The following is a 27,421-nucleotide window of genomic DNA, read 5'->3' as shown; positions in this document are numbered from 1 at the left end:
ACAACATACTAGCTGTCTTGCTGACTATTAATTGTGAATTTTGGGGGCTGTCACAATAACTTCTCATATTGAATTTGGTTGGTGTTTGTGTTTTATACGAGTGATTGAGACATTGAAACACATCTTACTGTTTTAGTCAACTTTTATGCTACAACTTTTCTATCATAGTTAAGTCATTGTCTCTTCACTGTTGGCTTTGAGCTATGATCTTATCAAAGTCCAGGAGGTTTATCAAGCTATGAATGACACTTGCAGAAAATGTTGCACTTGACTCATCAACTATAGCTTTACCGTATTGGTAATCCAACAGTTATTTAAACACATCTTCCACCTTTCACTACATTGGTCTTGATTCTTGGGCATATGTGTCCCCCAACTACTACAAGGACAGATAATGTAAAAGAAAGAGAATGGCTGTGTATCATCAGTGCCATCTATTGCTTTGGATTAGGGTTACATGACAATATCAAATTTTGGATCCTTAGTTGTTATGCTGCAACAAAACGACTAAGAGTTTGGAAGTTTTGACCAATTTAAGTTTTTATTAATTAATCTGAGTCATTTAATATAAAAATCAGCAACGAAGAATTTGCAGCAAAAAGTTGTAAAGAATATGACTGCAGACGATCCACGTTTGACAATATCATGTGAAGTTTTTAATTTTTATTTTTCTGCTCGGCCCAAACGTTCATTCAACCCACCATTGTCATTGTCGACGTAAGAGACTTACAACCAAGTGAATGTCAAGTTAGTCGGCTAGGACGACCAAGAAAAAACCATCTCTCATCTACCTAACTAGCTAAACTAAAGATTAAGGTGTTAGAGTTAATGGTAAAGTTTACTAAAGCAAGGCAAACACCCCAGTTCCACCAACATAATAGGCCGGAAATGATTTGCATTCTAAGTTAAGCATTGCTCATAATTGTTTTCATATTGCTGTACTAAATTAAGATGATGCTCTTAATGATCCATTGTTGACATATGCGTCAGAGCACCTTTCACATGTACCTCACCCGTTATGAACTTATCCTGCTCCACTGTGTTCTCAATTGCAATCACTACCGTGCACTGTGGTATTGAAGAAGAGAGCTTTCTTAACTCAATTTGTGGAAGGTATATCTTTCTTTTTATAAATATTAGCTAGTAATGAAAGGCCACTTATTTAATAGGTACACAATTTTAACATAAAAACCACATGAGAAGATCCTTATCTTATCTCTGTTGCTTCTACCCTGTATCGAATTTTGGCTTATTATGTAATGGCATTTTTCCCTTTCCAAGAGGGTTCTTATGTGAGTTGAGGCATGGTCCCATTGTCATGTTAACAGCAAAACAATGATAGTAACAAGATAAACCATATAGTTGGCAGACATCTGTCTTGTTGATAACTGTCCAGTCTGTCCTTCAACATCAATTTTGAAGACAAAATTTTCAACATGTGGGAGCGACGGATGCACAATTAATGAGTTACACTTTAGAAGCTTTGGAGATTTTACAAGTTGAGCAAAACCACTTCACATTGAATTAGAAAGTACCTTGGATTTTTAAGTAACAAAAAATAATACAGAGGAAAATGTGAGAATTCAAAGAAAAAGCTGAGTGACAATATCGAAATTGGTTAAAAACGAAAGTGAACTAGTCACAGGTATCCTCCATGAAATACTGGACATTTACATTCTCATGTGGGCTGTTGCTGCCTCTCCCAGTGAGGGTTTTCTTTAATACACAAAACTCAACTTGAGACCTAGCTTAAGGGGAATCAAACATCAAACATGCACCCCTTGAACCAACCACCCGTTGGTTAAACTAGATTATATATGAAGAAATTTCTTCCAACTTAAGGGCCTAGAGCTTCATTCCATAACTCCAGAGACTGCAGATGATGATGTCCTTGAATATCGTTCAAGCAATGATAGCACCTTAGCAGCCTTTCTCCTAAGGTGTCCATCCCCATATATATTCATGCCAGTCAAACCAACTAAACGTGATCTAGCAGTTGTTCCATAGTATTCTACCATTTCTTTTGACACAAAAACCTTCTCCAAAAGTCCTAGAGCTTCTGCCTTGAGAGAATCACTTCCCCAATTTAAAATGTCCAACAAGGGTCTCATTGCATTTGCCTCATGCAACACATGAGCCCCCCTTTGAGGACACTCTTCCAAAACCAATGTGGAAAGTGTCTGAATGGCCTCATAAGCAGTTGCATGAACTTCCCCATGTAACAGCTTTATCAAACCAGGCAAAGCATCTGCTTCCAATAGACAAAATGTGGTGATCACACTGCATAAGCTATCATGTGCTGAACATAGAGGAACTCGCGACGATCTTAAAAACCAGCAACCGGGTGATTTGGAAACGACGGTGAGATTTGGAGTACTCATGGAAAGATCACCAATGAAAGCTGCTGCTCTTGCCTTTGCAGTGACAGAACCGGTATTGAGAAAATCCACAAGCAAAGGGTAGATTCCGCGTTTCACCAGGTCACGCTGTGACTCGATATCAGTAGGGTCTGTGAACCTGAAGAGTGCACTGAGAGCATTCTCTTTGGCTTCCATTTTGCCAGTTTTCAAAATGCTTATGATTGCATCAAGTCCTCCCATTTTAATCAGCTTCATGGTGAGTTCTCGTTCCGATTTCGGCAGGTTTGCTAGTAATCCTGCTGCAGCCATCTGTACATTGTCATTGTCCTCATTCTCAAGAAGTCCAATCAGAGCTTCCAGCCTTCTAGGCTTGAAGAGATATTCAACTACTCCTTCAGGCTCATGCTGGGAGAAAAGAAAGAGCAAGTTTATGGCGGTTTCTCTGATTTCTGAGTCAGAGTCATCAAGAAGTGGGAGAATTTGAGATACACCATTGGCTGCAAGAATTGCTTTTTTCACCAAACTAGTCTCAAACTTGCAAATGCCAAGGAGAGCGCGTAGTGTAGGCTTACGCAAGCTGTGACCTGAGCTAGAACTCTGCTGCAGGGATAGCAAATTGGTGATGATGGAATCTAACTCAAGCTGTTTCCCTTCTCCATCAACAAAAAATTCAATTCCATCTTCAGAAGACGAAAGTTTCTCAAGTATTTCGGAGCACTTAATGGTAATGAATGTCTTTGTCCGAGGAAGTAACATTAAATCTAGAATAAGAGGAACACCTCCTGATGCAGCAATGATTCCCTTGTTGGCATGAGAACCTGCTAGTTTAACCAGTGCTGATAATGATGTGTCTTTTGAGTCAATACTACCAGATAGCATTTCTAGCAAAGGCGGTATAGCTCCTTCCTCGCCAAGGAGTTTCAAGTTTAAATCACTCAACTGCAAATTAACTATGGCTTTTGCCATTGATATTCTCGAATCTGGTCCTGAGAAGATAAAGCAAGTACATATAAATAATGTGATCTGCCATATTATAATTAACCTTTGTGTCTAAAGTACAATTGTTTTTTACAATTGTTTTTTATGGTGCAGAGTGCAACAAATATCTCTCCGATAAAGGAAAAAGACTCTCATGTTTTACTATGTCCACAAAGAAATAGATGAATCATTTTGCACTGCAAAAATAGAAGCAAGTATATGGACACTTACCATGTTTTTTTAAGCATGCCAATTTTTTCAAAGAGGATACATCCATTACTAGAACACCTTAGTAGGCATTACAAGGAGGTTTTTTATACCATTAATGCAAAGAGTTTTCTACAAAAGTAGGAGTCATCAAGGGAATGAAATATTTCGTCCCCAATTGGTGTCTTATTCCCTGTCTCACCAATCAAATTGTGACATATTAATTGAAAAATGCATGACTATGACAGTTGTAACCTTACATGATTGATTTTTAAATGACATGACACAATTTGATTGGTGGGATAGAGAATGGGACATCAAATGTAGAGGGTTTCAGTTCATCATCAAGAACATGGAATAGGAAAAGATTCTAAAACTGTTTCCTAAAAAACAATTATCATTAAAAACGATTTCATTGAAATTTTAGTGCGCATCCATTTCGTGTTTCCAACAAAAAACCCAGTGTTCAAGTTAACAATGTAAGATAATTCTGCATTTCCGCAGAAGCTTAGATGAGATGACATCCTTGTTTTGTCTGCCATTGCAATTCAGCTATATTTATCTATTCAGCTTAATGAAAATATTAAACTCATCACAATAACATGTAACAACTAGGAAATAATCCATATTCTTACCGCGAACCATGCGATCAACAAGTGGTTTATACCAGCCACAAGTAGCAGCAGTGACAATGCTGTCCTCATTTATTTCAAAAAGTTCCTTCAAAATCTTCTCCGCGACCTCAGCTGAATCGTTGACAGGATCCTTTAGAAGGGTGACAAGGAAACTAACTGCATAGCGATTCTGAGAAAGTTTTTTACAAAAGCATTGATTCCAACCAGATCGGTCTAGAAGCAACTCTTGTAGCAAATGAATTGCTTCCTTTGAAATCCCCAAGTCACCCCCTAAGCATGAAATTATATGATCCCATCCTACAGATGCAGCCACTTTCTCCTGAAAATTCAATGCAAATGTTGAATTTATATTGGTCTTCTTGATTTCATGTTTAATATGTGTGTGTCTAGCAATATAAAGAATCAGAAACAATATATCTCAATGGTAAAACTGGTCCACAGTCCACTTCCATAAACGAACAGAATGAGAGAAACTTCAATATAGAAATCAGTAACATGAAAGCAGTGAGCCATAATGAGCAACGTATTACTTCTTAAAAACCATCATGTTCATGAAGATAAACTAGTAGCATTATCAAGGAAATATTTTCAAATTTGTTGCACCCATGTTTTTCCCATCCATCCCTCTAAACAATAAATTGCAAATCCTTAAGAAGGAACTAAGTAGTTTGACTGAAGCAAGAACAAGAAAAAAACTTGCTCACCTTGTTTCTTGCATGCCCCTCTACAACATCCTTCAAAGTAATCAAAATCTTCATCTTCACTTCTCTGTCATCAGAGTTCCCCAGGATAGAGATCACAATATCAGTAAGCTCTCCAATAGAAATCCAATCTTTGTTAATAGAATTCTCCCTTACTAGAGCTTGAATTTCACTCAGGGATTCTTGCATGTCAGAGCTTGATAATAACTTTTCCCTGATAGAACTTATTACAAGACAGTAATTGAGTTCTCTCCACTCTTCAATGGATTGTCTAAGAGGAATATTAGACCTCAAGGTAGTGTCTTCAAGAACCTCTTTCGTTTCCGGATCTGTCATGTTTCCATTGTAAAACCAATCTTCAATGGCAGATCTCTCACAGGTAGTACCTGTGCAAAGGCTCACAGGATCAACCATAACAGCTCCAGTTATACAACAACAGAAAGAGTTAAGAGGGTGGATATATTTTTTCCTTGAATCATATCTCTGTATCACCTTAACCCTTTCAAAGTACTGATTCTTAACCTCTTCATAATCCCTCGCCGCGTCAGCTCGAGAGAGCAACTGAATGATCTGCTCCAAAAAATAAAATTCAAGCTTTTCTTTCCTATTGGCAGCTTCTTCTTTTTCTCTCCTAATGCTGGCTATCTCTTTGCTTATCTCTGAGGGTTCCACTGGCACCCCAACTTCCTTTGCTATCTCCTCAAGCATGTAATTCGCAAAAGCCTGATCCAGTTTCTGTTCTCTAATTCCCTGATTCAACTTGTCAACAATCTGGAGCTGAGGTTGCGAAGCCTCAAACTCCACACTTTGCATCTCACTCTGCAGCCTATCAACCTGATCTGAAATTCTTGATAGAACTTGAGTATTTGCAATAGAAAGAACATTCAGAGACTTTCCAATATCCCTTGTGACTTTTTCAACTTCTTCGACTATGGTTCGGCACTTAACCAGCAAGTAGAATCGCCCGCGGTTCCGATACTTGTCCACCAAATTACTAGCCCTTTTTACATCTGCTTCAAGAGACTCTAGAGCAACCCTTGCAGCTTGAGAATCATTCAGTTCCTGAAGCTGTAACTCCCTTAGCACTGGCTCAATGTCAAATAGATGTTTTGAAAGGGTCTTGAAACATTCTTTACTGACAAGAACATCAGCTGCTGCATGAGCTGTTCTCAAGACCTGGTTAGTTACCACTGTCAAAATTGTGCCTATGGGTATGAGTTCCAATCCTACCATACTGAAAAGTCTATTCTGAATTTTCTACTCAAACTGTTCAAATTGAACTCTGTCTATGGCCCAGAAGCTGAAACTATTGCACCTACAAATTGCCTTCCTTCTTTCTTCCCTGGAATCAAATTCCACCAAATCAATCCTCTTATAGAGCATAAAGAATATTGTGCATCAGCTTGACGAAAATTAATTCAACTACCTATCTACACCATTCTATATAAAATAGACATCATGCTCAATAATATTAGGGATACATGTCATTTCAACTCTTAACAATAAGACCTTGGGTACTTGTTCCAGTCAGATTCAAAACTCCAAAATTCAAGTTGATTGCAAACCAGCAGATTATTGTGATTATGACAGATGAGTTAAGAGAACTTGTCTGATGGAAGATATAAAATATGAATCACAATTAAATTGCTTGATAATGCAATTCATAATATGGGGCAACAATTTTCCAGAAATGTATATTTTGATGAGAAAAATAAGGATATGGAATCAAAAGATTAAGCCGTCACAGAGAGATAAAAGGCTACTATCAGGTGATTAAATGATGGAGATGCATGATATCAAGATAAACAACAACTGTCCACAAGTCATTGGAAGACATTGACAATCAAGAAGTTAATTAACCAAGATTCAAGCTATCAATACATGCCACAATCAAACTAAAATCAAGGATAAGACTTCCAGAATTTCTTGTAATTAGGATAATTTCAATTTCATCATCACAACCGCCATGATTATGTTACCGAAAAACCAAAAAAACAAATTGCATGATGTTATCTCTCTTTCTTCTGCATGATGCATACCTGATGTAGAAATACAATTCTGAAGTGAAGAGATTCTGTTGCCCTCAAAATTCGTACTTTTTACACAATAACATTCTCCATTTCACTTTTGAGTACTCAAAAACTTATAGTTTAAGATAATGGTGTCTAAATTGGAAGGGCATGAATAAAATGGATTGGGGGAAAAAGCTTTAGACCAACAAAATTACATACAACTCCAAAACAATATATAATCCAGTGACAGGGATCATCATATTTATAAATAAAAGTTCAAGTTTTGAAAGAATAAGGAAGGAACATCAAGTCAAGTGAAACAGTTAGTCTCATTCAAAGTCTGCAATGCAGTCACTACCAGCAGCAACAACAAGGAAAAAGAGAGAGTGGCAGGCTTACCTCACAGAAGCTCCAAACTGGGGAGAGAAGTAAGAACTGGGAAATAGAGCTTATGATTATTATTATTTGACAATGAAGATATCTGGGAATGGGGAGAGAAGACTTGAGCTAGTCAATGGTTTCAGGAAAATGTCAGGAAAGTTAGTGACACACTTTTTCTCTTGCACTAGTAGATTTTCATTTGATAAAAAATTTAGGGCAGTTATTCTAGATTGAGCATGTGACCTTTTTATGACTAGCACTTAATAGATATTATACTACATAAATTGCAGTATTACACGATTGATCTTTTGAATCTTCCCCTCCTCGATGCATATGTTCTCAGCTCTTACTGCTTGAGCTATCACTTAGAAACAAAGGTGCTAAAATTTACAAGTCATTTTAACTTATAAACTATATTTTTCTTGGTTTGCATTAAATAAAGCCTGGTTCAATCCAATAGACTTAGCTTAGTTGAATGGGGCCCAGGGAACGCGGACAGTTAGTTGATTTGGTCGTGACGTGAGACAATGGAACTTCACATGAAGGAAATTTGATGAGATGGACTGAACAAAAATATATAGTTGTAATTTGTCAAGAAATCTCAATAACCTGGACAAAGCCCAAAGAGGAAGGCTACAAGCCCAAGAATTATCAATCTGCTTGGCTAAAAAACAGAAGAAAGAGAAAACAAAGCCCGGCAGCAAACTTGTTAGATTTGGTGTAGCCAACTTGGTGGGTTCTTCTAAGTTGGGAGGTGTCATGGTTTTTTGAACTAGTCTTTGTTAGGCAAAAAGAATAGCTCTTTCCCTCCTTCTTTAGCGTACAATATTGACCACAAAAAAAAAGCGTACAATAGATTGTTGACATTTAATTTAAAGAACAAGGTGCATGAATCATGATAGTAAGATGGTCCTCAATACGTTGAATCATAAAAAAAAAACTTGAAAATTAAATAGTCAATTCGATTCAGACCATTTTTGTACCAGTTCTGGCTGATTTTAACAATTTTGGACTAGTTTTCACCGATTCTATGTCAGACCAGTTATATAACTAGGTTGAACCAGTCAAGGTCTTGGTCGCGGTTTCTAACTAGACCAATCAAAACTACCTGATCCGATCTATATAATATATTAAACGAATGTTTTTTTCTAGAAGGTTTTGCCATGTGTCGTCCTCATATCATCCCAATAAAAAATATAAAAATTTTGTTTTTCTTAACTTTGAAATACATATTTTTTTAAAACACTACTAGTGTTTTTTACCCGAGCGTTGCACGGGAAATATGTCTATTGTATTTGATACATTAATTAATACTTTGATTATTAAAAATATATTAAACAACGAATGAAATAGAAAAGTCAGAATTGATGAGTAAAGTGGACATAAAGACTTCTCTTCTAAGCCCAATTGAGACCAAGAGGAACTCGTTTCACATTCTTCGAAAATATGAAGACGATAACACAAATCATAGATATAAGGAATTATCAACATATTAATCTTTAAAAAATTTAATGTGATAGTAGCACAAATCAGGATTGTGTAAGATATATCATAAAGTATAACATTATTGTGTTTATTCCAACTAAGTAGGGATGACAATGGGTAGGTACTATAGTACCATCTCCATACCCGCGTTTTTAAAAATTACATGTACCCGTGTCCATACTCACGTGGGTAGCAACTCGAAGCTCTCCACCATTAGATAATTCAATGTCATTACATGAAGCTATCCATCTTTGCCAAAATCTAAATCTATGAATGACAATGGGTCTCAAAATCATAGGGTACTCGCAAAAAATATCCACTATGGGTATGGTAAGAAACTGCTAAATGAGTATGAGGTTGAGTATAGATAATTACCCACAAAAAATAGTGGGTATGAGTGCAGGTATGGGCACTATAGTACCCAACCGGCTCATATCCGCACACATATGTTATTATTATTATTATTATTATTATTATTATTATTATTATTATTATTATTTGGAATATATTAACAAATTAACTTAAGCTATAGCTTTCAAACTCACTCTTTTTAAAAAAAAGTTTGGGATATATTAATTAATACTCTAAAAATAAATAATAAATAAATTAAGATAAAATCAAGAAATAAACTACCTAAATCCTAATCAAATCTAAAATTTAAAAATGTATATTTTTTTACTCTAAAAATAAATAAAAAATAAATTAAGATAAAATCAAGAAATAAACAACATAAATCCTAATCAAATCTAAAATTTTAAAATGTATTTTTTTTATGAGAATTAATCTGAGAATGACACGTGTTATTTGTTTTTTCCAATTAGTGAATATTCTGCACCCTAGAAGATTTTCTTTTCCTCAATCATTTTGCTTTTGATTAAGAAGAGAAAAGCTGGAATCCTTGAAGCATATGACATCTTACAATTAGTTGAAGAACAAAATCAATTCATGAAGAAGATTGAAATAGAAACCCAAAATTAGGGATGACAATGGGTAGGATCGGGCACGGGTTTTACAATTACCAAATCCAAACCCAAATCTCAGAACCCAAACCCAAACCCAAACACAAGCTCTTATGGGCGATAAAATGAAATCCATGCCCAAACCCATTGAGTTTCAGATTTACCCGAAACCCAAACCCAAACCCATTCCTTACGTGAAATAGCAACCTGATCCAGAACCTACTTTCATCCTCATCCATCATCAATGTGAGACAACAATAATTTAGAGTTTACTTTCTCAAACATACAAAAGTATAATTAATCATCAAACACTAAGAACAAAGTTTATAAATATATACATGTATGAGAATTTTTTTGTAATTTTATGTTTTAGGTATCTTTGGGTTCGGGTTTGGGCGGGTATGGACACAAATTTAACTAATACCAAACCCAAACCCATAAACTGCTACAGTAACGGGCAAAACCCAAACCCAAACCTAAATCCAGTCAACTCGGTTTTTGTCCGTCAAATCGGATCGGGTTCGGGCTGGTACCCATGGGTTTGGGCAAAATTGACATCCCTACCCAAAATGAAGTCTTGAAGAACAAAATACCCTCCTTCACCAATTTGAAAGGACTGTGGTGAAAGAATTGTATTTAGTGTATTTGTGAATCTTGGGGTGGAACCCTTGTGAAACAAAAAATTAAAGACACATTTCAATCAAGATAAACAAAAAATGGTGTATTGCCCCATATGTGCGCACCCCAACAAATTATCTATATATGTGAGAAAAAAACAAAATAATTCTCCCAACCAAAATAATTGTGTTTACTTCACCAATAAACTTATACTAACAATCAATTTAAATTGAACTTAAGGAAATATATAGAGTAAAGTAAGATAAGTCACCCAATTGGCATACTAAAACATGAGTATATGCAAAACTAATGAGTTTGAGCAAAACATGAACCAACCTTAAGAATGGGCTAAACATACTCATGAAGATTAAATGTGAGCTCTTCATATGCTTTCATCAATTTGACTGACCTGTGCATCATTAAAAAAAAATAGTAAGTTGTGCATCATTCACATACAATGCAAATAGTATGCTTATACACACAGTTCAAACATGATGAATAAAAACGGGCAAAATTTGAGAAATGAATATAAATTCAGGCTATCCTAAGTTTCGTTAATTTATATAAATTATACCAAAATCTGGTTTAGAATGACTTCATACGCATGAATTTCTACAAACTATACTAAAATCTGGTTTAAAAAAATACAAAAGCGGAAGAAGAACAATAGAAAAAACATTACATCATAATCAAAACATTACGTCTTCAACAATGATTCGTTAAAGGGTCTATGCAAAAATTTGTAAACTTTTGGATCAAAACACACAAAATATGTGAAATTTAAGAATCCAGGATTGAATTACGAACAAAGGATAAACTGAAATGACACAAACCATCAAGCACAACATGATAAACTCTTCTTCACGTAACATCATCTTACGGCATACCTCTGTCCTGATCGCGACATGTGACAGAGGTAGAAATAGCAGCTATCAAATCTCTGTGTGTCCATGGTAGCTTTATAGACCCTCAGCACCAAATCAACTCCATTTTCTTAGAATTAGCATTAAATAAATAATAAGATAAATTAAGATAAAATCAAGAAATAAACAACCTAAATCCTAATCAATCTAAACTTTAAAAAGGTACTAAATAAAGATAGATAAAAACTACCAAAATCTAGCAAATCACAATAAAAAACTCATAAAATCCTGAATTAAATAAAAATATAAAAATTCAATAAAAATACCATAAAAATTCATTTATACTCAAAAATAAAATTAAATATTTCATGAAATTAAAATTAAATAAATAATAAATAAGGATAGATAAAAACTATCAAAATCTAGCAAATCACAATAAAAACTCATAAAATTCTACATTAATTAAAAATCCGAAAATTCAATAAAAATTAATTATTATACTCTATAAATAAATGTAAAATAAAATAAAATATTTCCTGGAAGTAAAATTAAATAAATAATAAGATAAAATTAAGAAATAAACAACCTAAATCCTAATCAGATCTAAAATTTATAAAGGTACTAAATAAAGATAGATAAAAACTACCAAGTCTAGCAAATCACAATAAAAACTCATAAAATTCTGAATTAATTAAAAATCCGAAAATTTAAGAAAATTTAATTAATATACTCTAAAAGTAAATCTAAAATAAAATAAAGTATTTCCTGGATTCAAAATAAAATAAATAATAAGATAAATTAAAATAAAATTAAGAAATAAACAACCTAAATCCCAATAAAATTGAATATTAAAAACTATATTAAATAAAGATAGATAAAAACTAACAAAATCTAGCAAATCACAATAAAAACTCATAAAATCCCGAATTAATAAAAATTCGAAAATTCAATAAAAATTAATCAATATATTCTAAAAATAAATTAAAAGACAAAATCTTATCTTTTAAAATAATATCAATAAATTATTTTAGAATATTTAAAATTAAAACATATATCAATTGAAACTTATATCTTCTAAAATAATATCAATTAATTAGGTTAGAATATATAAAATTAAAACATATATCAATTGAAAATTATATCCTCTAACAAATTGACACGTAGAATATTTTTTATGAGAATTAATCTAGTGCTGACACGTCACTAAGAATTAATCTAGTGCTGACACGTCACTATGGAAGTTCTTCTTTTCTAATATATATTGATATTGATATTGATATTGATTAAATCTACATTTAACTTTTGTATCTTAAAACAAAATATTGAATAAAAATCCATCATATATAAAAAAGTGCAATATTTGTGAACATTTTATCTAAAAAGGTTTTTTTAGATATAGATAATAGATGAACATGATTTTGTATCAAAATAAACTCCTCATCTCTTTAATTAAAGTAATTTAAGATAAAATCTTTTATATTGACCATGAGTTCTTAATTTGTTTTAAATATGGATAATATATGAGCATGATTTTGTATCAAAATAAACTTCTCATCTCTTTAATTATAGTAATTTAAGATAAAATCTTTTAAATTGACCATGAGTTCTTAAATTTTTTTATTATGATGCTATAAATTGTGTACATATAATTCTTAACTTTGAAATCCATATTTTTTAAAACACTACTAAATCTACATTTAATTTTTGTATCTTAAAACCAAATGTTGAACAAAAATCCATCATATATAAAAAATACAATATTTGTGAATATTTTGTCTAAAAAGGTTTTTTTAGATATAGATAATAGATGAACATGATTTTGTATCAAAATAAACTTCTCATCTCTTTAATTATAGTAATTTAAGATAAAATCTTTTATATTGACCATGAGTGTCCCCGTAGGATAGCTCAAGTGGTGGGAGGTACATGGATCGATTCCTGGCGGGTGCAATTTATCTTTCCAATGTAACAAAAAAAATATTGACCATGAGTTCTTAATTTTTTTAGATATAGATAATAGATGAGCATGATTTTGTATCAAAATAAACTTCTCATCTCTTTAATTATAGTAATTTAAGATAAAATCTTTTATATTGACCATGAGTGTCCCCGTAGGATAGCTCAAGTGGTGGGAGGTACATGGATCGATTTCTGGCGGGTGCAATTTATCTTTCCAATGTAACAAAAAAATATTGACCATGAGTTCTTAATTTTTTTAGATATAGATAATAGATGAGCATGATTTTGTATCAAAATAAACTTCTCATCTCTTTAATTATAGTAATTTAAGATAAAATCTTTTAAATTGACCATGAGTTCTTAATTTTTTGTATTATGATGCTGTCAATTGTGCACATATAATTTAATTATGGTAATTTAAGACAATTTTTTTATAGATTGACCATGATATCAATTTTTTTATAAGAGTGCTATAAATTGTCTCAAGCACACACTACACCAAAACAGCAACTTAGTGGCCAAAATTTCACGGCGGTTGGCCCAACCGCCGTCGGTCCTTTTTAAAACGCAATATTTCGCGGCGGATGGCCAACCGCCGTCGCTCCTTTTTAAAAAACGCACTATTTGCTGCGGTTACAACCGCCGCCGCTAATATTACTGCTTATTATATCGACGGTTGCCAAGGGCCGACCCTAATTTCCCCCAATCGAACCCACCCGCAAATGATTTTCAGTTCCCTCCAAGTATTTCATTCACGCTCAATTTGACCCTAAATTTCTGAGTTCTCACAATCGTATCTCACTCACCAGGAACACAACTCACCTTCATGCTTCTTCTTCCTCATTGTGAGGGCTCACCAAGCTCCTGCATCTCTTTCTCACATCTTGCTCACGGTTCTCCTGGTATGTGTGTTCATCTCTTTCTCACATGTCTCGCATCTCTTTCTCTCAAATCTGCTTAGATTTCTCTCACGGCATATATCCCTTACTCTCCTCTCTTTGAATTTGGGGAACAAGACCCACTCTAGTGATTCTGCTTCTCGATCTGCTCCTAACAAAGAAGGAGGAAAGGCACTGACTCTCCCATGGCTTGATTGATCCACTTGAGAAGGTTAGGGTTTCTCCAATCCCTCTCATAGTTTTTTTTTCCTATTTCTCTTTTACAAATTCATAGGCCTGACATTTAAATCTGTTAATTAGGATTATGGATATTGATTTTGCGAACTTATCTGATTGATTGGTTTTCGTCTCGTGTTTTTGGACTTGTTGGTGGAAAAGCTAAGCCTTTGAAGAAACCCCAGTCCGATAAGAAGGATTACGATGAGGTATCTCGTTGAAACTTGAAATCCCTTTTGGAATTATGCTTTTTTCTTTAGATTATATTTACTTTGTTACATGAAAGAAGAAAGAATAAAATTTTCATGGTTGATTGATGCGTTTTGGTTTGAGAATTACTAGTAAGTTTATGGAATGGGGAACAAAGGGAACTGGGGTCTAGGATTGGTTGGGTTATTGGCTCTGCAGGTAGCAGGTTTGATACAATACATAGGTGAATCGAAAATTTATTTGAATTTATCTAAACTAATAGCCATCAGTCTTCTTTACAATACATGGGTGTGTTATATACAACTTTCTACAGATAGAATCCAATGTTTATGGTAACATCAGTCTTCTCTTTATCCCCTGTTAGCATGGTTGGTTAGTTATCAATCTTGGCTTTCATTTTCTACTTCAGTATTCATTTGTTCAATTGTTTTTGTTTCAGAATTCAATTACTGGTTTTCTCTAGGAATTATCTTTTTTTGTCTAATTAGGAAGAAAATGAAGATCTAACTTAGTTTTTTTGGTATGAGTTTAGAATTTTTCCCAAGAAATGCATTGCTCATGTGTAATATCATAACTGGAACATGTATATCAACTGGGATTGATTTCTCTGTGTTGTGGGTGGTTTCTTTGACATGTTATGTACACTAATGATAAAGCATGTGAATGGTTTCTCTGTCTCAGGTTATATGGCTGCCCTTTAGTTTTTTATTGGAGTGCTGATGAGCTTTTTTTAAAGAATAGGCAGCAAGTAGCAACTTTAATTTTTATCTGTGAACAAGATTAGCATCTGATTCAAATCCTAAATACCGTAAGGTAAGTTTGAAGATAATAAAATATCCACTTTGGGTGGGAAGATGCACATCTATAAGTTAATCTTACTATGCCTAGTAGTGTTATTTATTCTGGCTAATCTGGTCCTTCATATCATGAAAATGTACACAATGATCATCTACATGGAAAGATGCTATGTGCTTTTGTAGAGCATTTGAATTTGAATTATATAGACTTGTATAAGTTTTTGTAGTGATTTTTTCTTCTTCTTTTGATTCAGAGTAGAAAGTCGTTTCAATCTCTAAAGGAAAAGCTGTTGAAGATGATGCTTTAAAAGCACAAGTTGCTGAGATAGATGTTTTGAAGGAACAACTTGCTTTCCTTATGCAAGTTCATAAAAAAATGGGGTAAAGAAATTTATACTAAATTTGCTAAACATTTTTATTTTTATGTCATATGTGTATAGACTTGCTTAGGAAATAAATCTGAAGTGGTCACTATGTCTATGCTGAGCAATATAATAGTACTTAGTTTCTTAATTGCACATGCATCATATCTGCACATTTCTGGACCTGCAGTTTTTGTAAATGATTATTTGATTGCTCTTGTTGAGGTGTCAATGAGCGGATCCTTCAAGTCTGATAAATATGTTATATTCTATTGAAATCGTTTAGTCTTTGTCTATGAATTCTCCTCAATCCTCATCACTTTCAGAATACGTAGGCTTTATTTTAAGTGGCTTTTAACACAATAGAACGTGTTTTTAATGAGTTACAAGGCATAAAACTTAAACACCAAATCTAGTATAGCTTTCACTTACTCTATAATTTCTTTTTAATTTCAGGTTGTTAACTTGGAATCACCGAGAGAAACGAGGTCGTCTTCCTCCTCTAGTCATGTTTCAAGATCAAGGAGCACCATAACAAAAGACTATTTAGATTTTTCAATTTTCATGTTATGTACTTCGTAGACCATGTGTGGAAAATATCATTGTGTTAGTTTCCTTTTGGTGGAACATAACTTATATTTTGGATTTGTGTTAAGCACTCTAAGCTTCATTGTGAAAAATTGATGGATATATATGCTTATGCATGTATTTGGTGATTGTATAGATTTCTTTGGCACAACATTTTTACCCTTTGTTGATTAATTTATTATGTAAAGAAAATTATAAAGCAGGTTAAAAAAAAAAGGAAAAAACATTAAATTTCTGGATTTTGGCGGCGGTTAAAACCGCCGCTAGGTCCAGAAACAATTGAACACGTATTTTGTGTTGCCGGCGGTTGGAACCGCCCCTAAATATTCAAGTTCTTTTGCGGCGGTTGAAACCGCCGTCAATCCTAACAGTTAATAGCATTAAGCCAGTCCTTTTGGCGACGGTTCCAACCGCCGCAAAATATTTTACGGCAGATTACGTGGCGGTTGCCCCAACCGCCGGTAAATATGTCCGCGACGCTCAACTTGGCGGCGGTTGGCCAACCGCCGGGAGTCATTTTTAGCGGCGGTTTTAACCGCCGTCGGTCCTACTTTCAACCGCCGCTAAGCCCCTATTTTCTTGTAGTGACATAAGTGTGCAATACACAGTGCGAGGAAGAAAAAAACGGATCATACCAAAAGAGGGAGAAGAGATTTAGGTGTTTATCTTCTATTGAGAAATTTTTTTCAACAGATGACACTCTATCACCCTATTTAATACATGATTGTATTTTTTTTTTTCTCTCATAACATGGAGAAAAAAGTTATCTTCGTTGCTCATCTTTTCCCCATTAACATGCAATGACCAAAGGTCTGTTCCTTATATACCTTCATCTTGACAATTGAGATTTTTTTTTCTTCTTTTTTCTAATGCACAATGTTTATATCTTTTTTTTTTCATCAATCTTCTTCAAAATTGTTTTTGGTTCAAAGCTTTGTTATCTCTGATCTTATACTACATGCAACGGTACAATTAGAGTTGCTTGGTTGGTTTGTTTTTTTATCAATGTTGATTTGACGATATATGATCCTATTTTGGGTTTATTGTCTTTCGATTCGCTCTTTTTATATATATATATATATATATATATATTGAATCAAAAATTAATATATTCACAATTAATATCAATAAAAAACCAAAATTAAAATGAATAATTTAAATTATTTTAAAAATATATCTAAAATTACAAGCAATAGTAAAAAATTCGAAAAATAAAAAAATAAATTTGAAATCACTTTTATTTTAATTATAACTATATTAAATGCAAAAAATACATTTTGATTTCTTTTCCAAAAAGATTCAAACCAAATAAATATTTCCTATTTTAGATACCAATAATTAATAAGAAAAAATATGTCCTATGAAATTTTAATACCTAAAATTAATGAATAGACTTAATCATGTTTTTAAAATTTAATTGAAATTAATAAATATTTAGTTTCTTCCTTTTCCCTCATCTTTTCTTCTTTCACGTATATTAATCTACTATTCTATTTATTTTTTGGGGGTTTTCTATTCTTTTTGTTTATTGAAATTCTGAATTGAAAAATTAAGAACAACTTTGAATTGCGTCAGCCCTTCCAATTTTTTCCTTCAAATAGTTTATAAAAATATATTAAATTTTAGAAAAAATATCACAAATTTGAAAATATATGCCACATCAAAATAGGAAGGGATACTTTATATTTTAATTATTAATATATTAGAATGGGTACGATGAGCAAATGGATATTTGAAAATCAATTAAATATTGAATTCTTTTTTCAATTTTCAGCATCATTTTTTTATTTTTAATATTTGTCGAAATTTAAAAAAAAATCAAATAAATATTTCCTAATTCAAACACTCACCATTAATAAATAATTTTCCCTCATTCAAATTAATGACAATGATAAATCTCTAAAATTAATGAATAGAATTAAGTACTTTTTTGAAATTAAAATTTGAAATACAATCTTAATTTAAATATTTAGTAATATAAATAATATTTAAAAACGAAATCAGGAATAACAAAATATTTTGAAAAATAAATTCAGTGTAAATAGATCAGTTTTTGGTTATGGTAAACGACTTGATTTCTTGAATAGCTAAAAAGAAAACCATTGGAGCTCCAGCAAAGGCATCTACATATGTCACTCAGCAATTAAATTTGCAAACTAAGGATTCATTATCATATCTCACTAACAACAATTATTGCAATCATAGAAATTAACAACTTTAATTAATTCTGAGTTAAAAATAAATAAATTTAATTAATAACTAATTTTAAAAATACTTAACATTCGAAATGATGATATATAAAATATTTTAAAAAGGATTTTATAAAATTAAAATATTATATATTTATTAGACAATAATATTCAATAAAAATTTAAAATCAATCTTTCATTGACTGTTAGATTCTTTAGTTAGTTTATTTCCACAAATAACCAAAAAAAATATATTCTTTAGTTAGTATTATTTAAGAGTTTAATTTTGATGCACCGACGGTGTAAAGTTTTTTTACACCGTCAACCAATCAGATTTCAAGGATGTGACATGTCAATTAAAGAAATTAAATGAAAAGAGAGATTTTCTCACATCCTTGAAATCTGATTGGTTGATGGTGTAAAAAAACTTTACACCGTCGGTGCATCAAACTTTTTCTCATTATTTAATTGCTTTTCTTCACAAATTAGTTTCAATTTAAATTTTATTTCTAATATAAACATCGTTAGTTTCAAATTAGGAAGAAAATTTAATTTAAGATTAATTTATTTCTTTTTTTATTTATGGTATCTTTTTCAAATTAATTACCCGATCTTAATGTTAATTATGTAATTCTAACTAAGTAACTATAACCTTCAAAGACCCGTTAATTAATTCTAAAATAAATTGAGAAATTAAATTTCTAAAAATAATTTTATTTAGAAATTAATTAACTGGTCGCTTACAGAAATTAATTAATTCTAAAATATATCTAGAATTTCCCTTTAGTTCTAAAATTAATTTCTAAATTTGCACACCGTTAGTGCAAAGAAATTAAACTCAATATGAAATTCTAATTTTAGGACTGGAGATAAAAAAATTGGAATAATTAAATAACTACTAATAAAAAACGAAAAATAATTAAATAACTAATAATACTTGAGAAATTTATTAGACAATAGTCTGCAATAAAAAAAATTAAATTTAAAAATAAAGAACTTGAAAATGAAGTTTTTTAAATTAAAATATGAGAAATTTAAATTCCTTAATTTCAGTCTTCATTCAAATAGCATTATATTCCTTACATATCATCACTTTAATTCGGTTAATTTTCAATTACGGTGATAACCAAAACCCAAATCCTCTTTTGCCAGTAATTGCTTAGTTGTTGCAATCTCTTTTGAATCAATGATTTATGTCTCCTTTTATAGTTTATTTTGTATCACACTGTTTTGCAATTCGCATTCTAAAAAAAAAAGTAATTTTCTCCATGTTGATATCCACATGTTACGGTTGTTGTTCCAACATTTTGGGTCCTAGCGATAGTGGAGGTAACAATTTTGAATTGAGAAAGATACAATGGCGACAGAGGTAGTTTTTTAAAATGGTTAATTTGCATTCTCATGCTTTCCATGTTAACCTTTTTTCTTATTTCAATTTTTGCACTAATTTCAAAGATTATGGTATATCTCCTTCTTTATCTCATCTTAATTCATCTTATCTTTGATTTATCATTCAACCAAATCTTCTCTCCAACTGTTCTTTCTCACATATTTGCATTTTTCTATGGTTTCAGGTTGGTCACGCCTTATTACCCATAGGCGATATTATTTGTTGTAGTGTGCTGATCATAGTGAACCTATGCATGTTCTTCAATAATTTAGTCTATTTTTCTTCATTATAAATTTATATAGTCCATTAACCGGTTTTTATTTCTGCTTGGTGTTTTATTTTAAATTTTGGATTTTGATCTTTACATTTATGAATGAATATAAGTGTATGAAAGTATAATTTAGTTGTATCCATTATTTTTATTTCTATGATCGTTTTCATATTACTATACTATGTTTTATCGTGTAAATTTATATTTCTTATTTTTAGTCATCTTAATGCAAAACATAACTCTTGCACAAGATTGGGAAGAAGTGAAAAGTTTAAAAGGAAGTTTTGCTTTCAGATGGAAAATGGTGAAACAAAAACACAATAAAATTGCACAAAGTATATGACTGAGAAATATCAATCTAATGAACCCAAGTGGAATGACATTAAAGGTGTGCTGAGAATATGCACAATTTAGCCAACATGACTCAAGCACCATAATTATGTCTACTACTGTATAATATCATTTAACAAAATGAAACTAAATTTTTTAGGAATGGAAGTAAAACTAAGGCATATTTCACAGAAGCAACAACAAGCAACCTCATAAAGAATTACTCGAAAGCGATACAGAGAAATGTGGTAAGAGAAAAAGGGAGTACCTGCCACAGATCACGGAACTCAACCTCCAGGCCATTCTGAACATTTTCATAAAGGTTCAATTCTCACTTCTTACCCATCTCCCTCCCATCTCAGAATTTTTTTGTTATAATCTACAACAATATAGCTGTAAGATCAAGTTTTGATCGAGTAGTACAACTCTATGTTTTGATGATTACAAGTTAACATTTTAGTATGAACTCAGTCACTTGAAGTTCTGAAGATCCAGACGTTCTGACAACCCAGACACTCTGAAGGTTCAGATGTTCTGATGGTGTAGAAGACTCTGAAGATCCAGAAGCTGAAAAGTGGAGACTCTGAAGTCCAGAAGCAAAATGGCACTGACGACCAAGTACTTCCCTCTGAGTTCAGAATCAGAAGGTACAACGGTCAGAGGATCCATGCTTCCCTCTGACTCTGATCAACGAGCTTCACAAGTTCCAACACGAAGCTTTCCTCTGATCAGAAGTCTATAAGGTTAAAGGTCAAGTCACTATCCAAAGTACAAAAGCAAATGTACTATCCTGACGACCTACCTAACATTCTCAGCCACAGTAGAAGCTGAAAATTCCAGAACTGCCCTCCAACGGTAGCATTCCCATGCAGCGTTCAAACCCTATCCTTGGAGTATAAATAGAGGCTGAAGATTGAAAGATGCGGTTGGAAGAATCTCACACGCGCAAGCTATACTCAAACTTTCTAAGCATTCTTTCATCTTTGAATTCATTGTGTTTACTACAAGCTTTTCAGAAGCAATCTCTTTGTAAACAATCTTTCTTAAACAGTTGTTTAGTTTACCTTTAGGAGATCAAGGTTGATCGGATCCTAGAGAAGACTAAGAGAGTGAATCTTAGTGTGAGCTAAGTCAGTATATTGTTAGTCACTTGTAGGTTTCAAGTGCAGTTGTAACAATTACCTGATTAGTGGATTGCCTTCATTCTAAGAAGGAAGAAATCACCTTAACGGGTGGACTGGACTAGCTTGAGTGATTCATCAAGTGAACCAGGATAAAATCCTTGTGTGCTTTTCTATCTCTTATCTTAAGCACTTTATTTGTCTCGAAAGATTTGTTAAAATCTTAAGGTGGAAGTTTTATTCTGAAAACGATATTCAAACCCCCCCTTTCTACCGTTTTTCATACCTTCAATTGGTATCAGAGCGCAAGTTCTGATTACCACACCTAACAGTGTTCAGTGATCCGGGCCGGTGTGAAAAACAAATGGCTACCACCAATGAGATGCAAAAAGATGGTTACAATGCAAAGCCTCCCATGTTCGATGGTCAAAGATTCGAATATTGGAAAGACAGAATAGAAAGTTTCTTTCTGGGCTTTGATGCAGATCTCTAGGATATCATCGTGGATGGCTATGAGCGTCCAGTTGATGCAGATGGCAAGAAGATCTCCAGATCAGAGATGACTGCTGAGCAAAAGAAGCTCTACTCACAGCACCACAAAGCTAGAGCTATTCTTCTTAGTGCTATTTCCTATGAAGAGTACCAGAAGATTACAGATCGTGAGTTCGCCAAGTGCATCTTTGAATCTTTGAAGATGTCTCATGAAGGAAACAAGAAAGTGAAGGAATCAAAGGCGCTGTCTTTGATCCAGAAGTATGAATCCTTCATCATGGAGCCAAATGAGTCCATTGAGGATATGTTTTCCAGATTTCAGTTGCTGGTAGCTGGAATAAGACCTCTCAACAAAAGCTACAATACAAAAGATCATGTCATAAGGGTCATCAGAAGTCTTCCTGAAAGCAGGATGCCTTTAGTGACCTCAATAGAGCTTACAAGAGATGTTGAGCGTATGAGTTTAGAAGAACTCATCAGCATACTGAAATGTCATGAGCTGAAGCGCTCAGAGATGCAGGATTTGAGGAAGAAATCTATAGCCTTGAAGTCCAAATCTGAGAAGGCTAAATCTGAGAAGTCAAAAGCTCTTCAAGCTGAAGCAGAAGAATCTGACGAAGCATCAGAAGATTCTGATGAAGATGAGCTGACTCTGATCTCCAAAAGACTCAACCGCATCTGGAAGCACAGGCAGAGCAAGTACAAAGGCTCTGGAAAGGCCAAAGGAAAGTCTGAATCCTCATCAGGCCAGAAGAAGTCATCAATCAAGGAAGTCACATGTTTCGAGTGCAAAGAATCAGGGCACTACAAGAGTGACTGCCCAAAGCTGAAAAAGGACAAGAAGCCAAAGAAGCACTTCAAGACAAAGAAAAGTCTGATGGTGACTTTTGACGAATCAGAGTCAGAAGATGTTGACTCTAATGGTGAAGTTCAAGGACTCATGGCTATTGTCAAAGACAGAGGAGCAGAGTCAAAGGATGCAACTGACTCTGACTCAGCATCAGAAGAAGATCCTAACTCAGACGATGAAAATGAGGTATTCGCTTCTTTCTCAACCTCTGAACTAAAACATGCTTTGTCTGATATTATGGATAAGTATAACTCTTTATTGACTAAGCATAAAAAGTTGAAAAAGGATTTATCTGCTGCTTCTAAGACTCCTTCTGAACATGAAAAAATTATTTCTGATTTGAAAAATGATAATCATGCTTTGGTGAATTCTAACTCTGTGCTAAAGAACCAAATTGCCAAGTTAGAAGAAGTAATTGCTTGTGATGCCTCTGATAGTAAACATGAATCTAAATATGAAAAATCCTTTCAAAGATTCCTGGCTAAAAGCGTAGACAGAAGCTTAATGGCTTCAATGATCTATAATGTAAGCAGAAATGGAATGCATGACATTGGCTATTCTAAACCTAATAGAAATGAGCCTCCTATGCCTAAGGCTAAATCCTTATATGAATGTTTTGTTCCCTCTGGTACTATATTGCCTGAACCTTTACCTGTTAAAGTTGCTAACCTCCCTCTCAAAAAGGGAACCTTCTCCATGTCTAAATGTCATGCTAAAATTCATTTACATTATCATGTTGAGAAACCCAAGGTAATCAGAACCTCTGGGGTAATGATAAGTGCCGAATTTACGTGATTTTCCATATTAGAATCGTCACTTATTTGTTCTTAACATGTGATTTATTCCTCAAACTATCCCTCATTTGCATAAGTTGTAAATATTTAGATTTTAGTAGTATTTTGTCTTAAATATAATCTTAATCATAATTAAACTTTACTTTTTGATTTTAGGAGAAATATTGACGAATATCCAAGCAATTAAGTGAAAGTTGAAGATCTAGAAAGACGGTGGCGCTTAGCCCCATTTCTGGCGCTTAGCACCATTTGGACAGGGGAAACCCATCTTTGAAGGAAGCTTGGCGCTTAGCGCCAAAAAGTGGCGCTTAGCGCCATTTAAGGCGGTTCAGATTATTTCAAAGTGGCGCTTAGCGCCAAGTGCCCGATCTGCTTCATTTAAAAGCTCGAATTGAACAAAGAAAAGGGATCTTCTTGCTACTTCTTTAGATTTCAAGAGAGGGAACTCAACCAGAACACAGAGGAGACTTGGGTGGACAGATTCTTGATCATTCGACGAGCTGGGAACGGCTCTAGGACGTCACGGGTCGCCACTTTCACCTTAGCTTTCTCTTGTAAGCTTTGTAAGCAATCCATGGATATGGGTTGCTAAGTTTCTTTGTTGGATTTGGATGTAGCCTTTAACTATGATGTGTTCTTCTTGATTTCTATATGTAATATAGTTTCTATCACATGATTCAATGGTTGTCTCTTGTTCTTAATGTTATGTTTTAGTTTGCGCACCTAGAACATATCGCTTGATTCGGCGTAAGAGTGGAAGCTATGACGTCTAGAGTCCGACCTAGGATTAACCATCTAATAAACCTAATTTCTAGGAATGGAAGTAGGCTTGTTAGTCATTTAAACACCTAAGCTTAAAGATAACTTAGTTTTTCTATGCATGTGAGGAATCAATGTTTAGGAAAGTGAGTTATATATATCCACTCATGTGAGGAATCAATGAAGTAGGGTAGAACTGGTGTAGATGAATCATAGATAGGAATAAATTTTCATATAGAATCATAGGACACTAGTAGTTAAACGGTGAACTCCAAGTCCAACAGTTTTCTCATCTTGATATCTATCCTCTTTATTCTCGCTTTGTTTAATTTGCATGTGTTTTGGCTACCGAAACAATCATCAACCTTTTGGAAATCTATTGCTTGAGTAATTTTACTAGAGAACGGCATTTGTGTTAGCAATTCCCTGTGGATACGACAAAAACCCTATGCTATACTGCAATTGAATCTTGAAAGGGATTTGAAAGTAGTTGTGGTAAAAATCCTTTCAACAAAATGACGCCGTTGCCGGGGAACTGCGTCAATACAAAAGCATTGCTTTAGTTTTCTTATCTTGAGCAATTGTGAATATAGTATATAGTTTTATTTTATCTTTTATTATCTTGTTGACTGACTTTCTTGGCTAGGTTGTATTTTCACTTTGTGTATGCGAGGTAAAACTCCAGCTGATCAACTATCGTTCGATCCTGAGATCGAAGCTACAACTAGAAGGAACAATAGCAAGACAAAGAGGAGAAAACAATTAGCTAGGCAAAGAAAGGAACAAGAAGCATCATCTTCTTTAATCTCTTCAAGCAATCAAGAGCGAAACATCATGGCAGCTGCTGGAGGTCATGACAATGGAGATAATAATGCAGGTTTTGTGAACTTCACACCGAGGAACATGACAAGACTTGGGAGACCTGCAGGGAATGAGAGGCCTCCTGAGATGAAGTCCGGATTGGTACAACTGATGTATGCCAATCCATTTGCTGGTTTGGACCATGAGAATCCGCACACACATTTGACAAAGTTCTATGAACTTTGTGGCAATGCTGGTCTTACTCAAGCTGAGGAAGAAGCTGTGTTTCTGAGGCTTTTTCCCTTGACTCTACTTGGGAAAGCAAAGGAGTGGTTTTTAGATCAACCACAAAGTAGCCTTACTGATTGGAATGAACTTGAACGGAAATTCTTGGCAAGGTATTTCTCTTATTCTAAATTTATGGATTGTAAAACTGCGATTTCTGCTTTCTCTCAGCTTGCAGGTGAAAGCTTATGTGAAACTTGGGAGAGGTTTAAATCTTTGTTGAGGAAATGCCCGAACCATGAGTTTGATGCAAGGTCCCAAATCCATATCTTTAGAAAGGGCTTGCAGCAACCAACTAGGTTGATTCTGGACGCAACATCCGGTGGTTCTTTAATGGCTAAATCGCCTACTGAAGCCACTCAAATCATTGAAGCAATGGCCTTAAATGATCAACAAGATCAACATCACCGAGGTCCACCTAGGAGAGGAGGAATGATTGAGCTTGGAGCAACTGATGCTGTTTTGGCTCAAAATAAGCAGCTTCAACAACAACTAGATGAAGTAAAACAAAAGCTCGCAGATCTTCCAAAGCAACTAAAAGAGATGCATGATTCCTCTTCTAGAAAACAGGTATATAGATGTGATGTTTGTGCAGGTGATCATCATACTAGTAGCTGTGATCAGAATCAAGAAGAAGTGAACTATGTGGGAAATCAGCAGAGGCAAGGTCAGTACCAGAACAACTACCCTAGGGGAGGTAACCAGTACAATAACCAACCTTGGAGGCAAGACACAGGACCATCTTCCAGCAGGGCACCACCATTACCTTATCAGAATCATCAATACCAACAACCACCAGTGGATAGGACTGCAAAACTGGAGGATACACTAACTCAATTTATGCAGGTTTCGATATCCAACCAGAAGAATACTGATGCATTTATTAAAAACTTGGAAGTACAGGTTGGACAGATGGCTAAACAATTGAGTCACCTGACTACTGAGCAGAAAGGGAAGTTCCATGCCAATACAGAAGACAATCCCAGGGAGCATTGCAATGCAATATTCACAAGAAGTGGGAGAGTAGTTGGTGGAGAGGTTGAAGTGGAAGAACAGAAAAATGAGAGCCATGATCCAAAAGAGAGTGAAAAAAAGGAAGAGGTTGAAAAAGAAGAAGAAAAGAATAAAAGAGAGGTTGTAGATAGAGAGGAAAAGAAAAAGAGAGAAAACCATGAGAAAATGAAAGAAAGTGAGGAAGTCAGGTGGAGTCCGCCTATCCAACGCTTGCCATATCCTCCGAATTCTAAAAAGATTGATCATGAGAGGCAAAGGAGGAGATTTCTAGATATTTTCAGGCATTTGAACATCACCATGCCATTTACTGAGGCATTGGAGCAAATTCCGTCATATAGCAAGTACACGAAAGAGCTGCTGAAAAAAAAGGACAGATTGAAAGCATTGCATGAAGATGAGGTGATTCAGCTCAAGGGACGTTGTAGTGCAATTCTGCAACGCTTACCACCTCCAAAACATAGAAGTTCTAAGAGTCTTATCTTGCCTGTTAAACTTGATAATAATCAATCCTGTAATGCACTGATAGACTCTGGGGCTACCATCAATTTAATGCCCCTTTCTTTGTTGAAGAGGTTGGGAGATGTGGAACTAGAGCCTACAAGGATGACGCTGCAACTAGCTGACAAGTCAGTCAAATTGCCTCAAGGAGTTGCAGAAAATGTGACTGTAATGGTAGAGCAGCTGAATTTCCCAATAGACTTTGTGGTTGTAGATGTGCCTGAAGACAAGGAGATCCCAATCATCTTAGGTATGCCATTCATTATAACTGCTAGGACAGCGTTTGATGTGGATACTGGGATCCTGAAGGTGAGACAAGGTGAAGACAAAGCAAAGGTATGGTTTCTTTAATTAAAAATGTTGGTTTTGATTTGGAAAAATTATTTGATGAGCATGA

At 34.0% G+C, this 27,421-nt stretch overlaps 2 protein-coding genes and 1 non-coding gene across 4 annotated transcripts; 1 reads left to right on the top strand and 2 right to left on the bottom strand.

Moving 5' to 3' along the window:
* Window positions 1-1,519: 1,519 nt before the first annotated feature.
* LOC130717450 (U-box domain-containing protein 43-like) lies at window positions 1,520-7,449 on the bottom strand. 2 transcript variants are annotated; one of them, XM_057567675.1, is made up of 4 exons: window positions 7,293-7,449; window positions 4,885-6,223; window positions 4,181-4,499; window positions 1,520-3,346 (listed from the first exon to the last, which is right to left on the bottom strand). In XM_057567675.1, the coding sequence occupies exons 2-4, from the start codon at window positions 6,112-6,114 to the stop codon at window positions 1,854-1,856; spliced, it is 3,042 nt and encodes a 1,013-aa protein (XP_057423658.1). In that variant the 5' UTR covers window positions 6,115-6,223; window positions 7,293-7,449; the 3' UTR covers window positions 1,520-1,853. The 2 variants fall into 2 exon arrangements, with proteins under 2 accessions (XP_057423658.1, XP_057423659.1); XM_057567676.1 differs by lacking the exon at window positions 7,293-7,449 and adding an exon at window positions 6,921-7,265.
* A 17,643-nt stretch (window positions 7,450-25,092) lies between these two features.
* Window positions 25,093-27,375, top strand: LOC130719689 (uncharacterized). The gene is made up of 2 exons (XM_057570301.1): window positions 25,093-26,550; window positions 26,764-27,375. The coding sequence occupies exons 1-2, from the start codon at window positions 25,093-25,095 to the stop codon at window positions 27,373-27,375; spliced, it is 2,070 nt and encodes a 689-aa protein (XP_057426284.1).
* Window positions 25,651-25,757, bottom strand: LOC130721732 (small nucleolar RNA R71). Its single transcript, XR_009013652.1, has one exon. It is a non-coding gene; the product is annotated as a small nucleolar RNA R71 (small nucleolar RNA).
* Window positions 27,376-27,421: the final 46 nt, after the last annotated feature.

Source organism: Lotus japonicus, chromosome 5 (assembly GCF_012489685.1).
Source record: "Lotus japonicus ecotype B-129 chromosome 5, LjGifu_v1.2".
NCBI classification, from domain to species: Eukaryota; Viridiplantae; Streptophyta; class Magnoliopsida; order Fabales; family Fabaceae; genus Lotus; species Lotus japonicus.
This window is presented reverse-complemented; position numbering and strand designations above follow the sequence as displayed.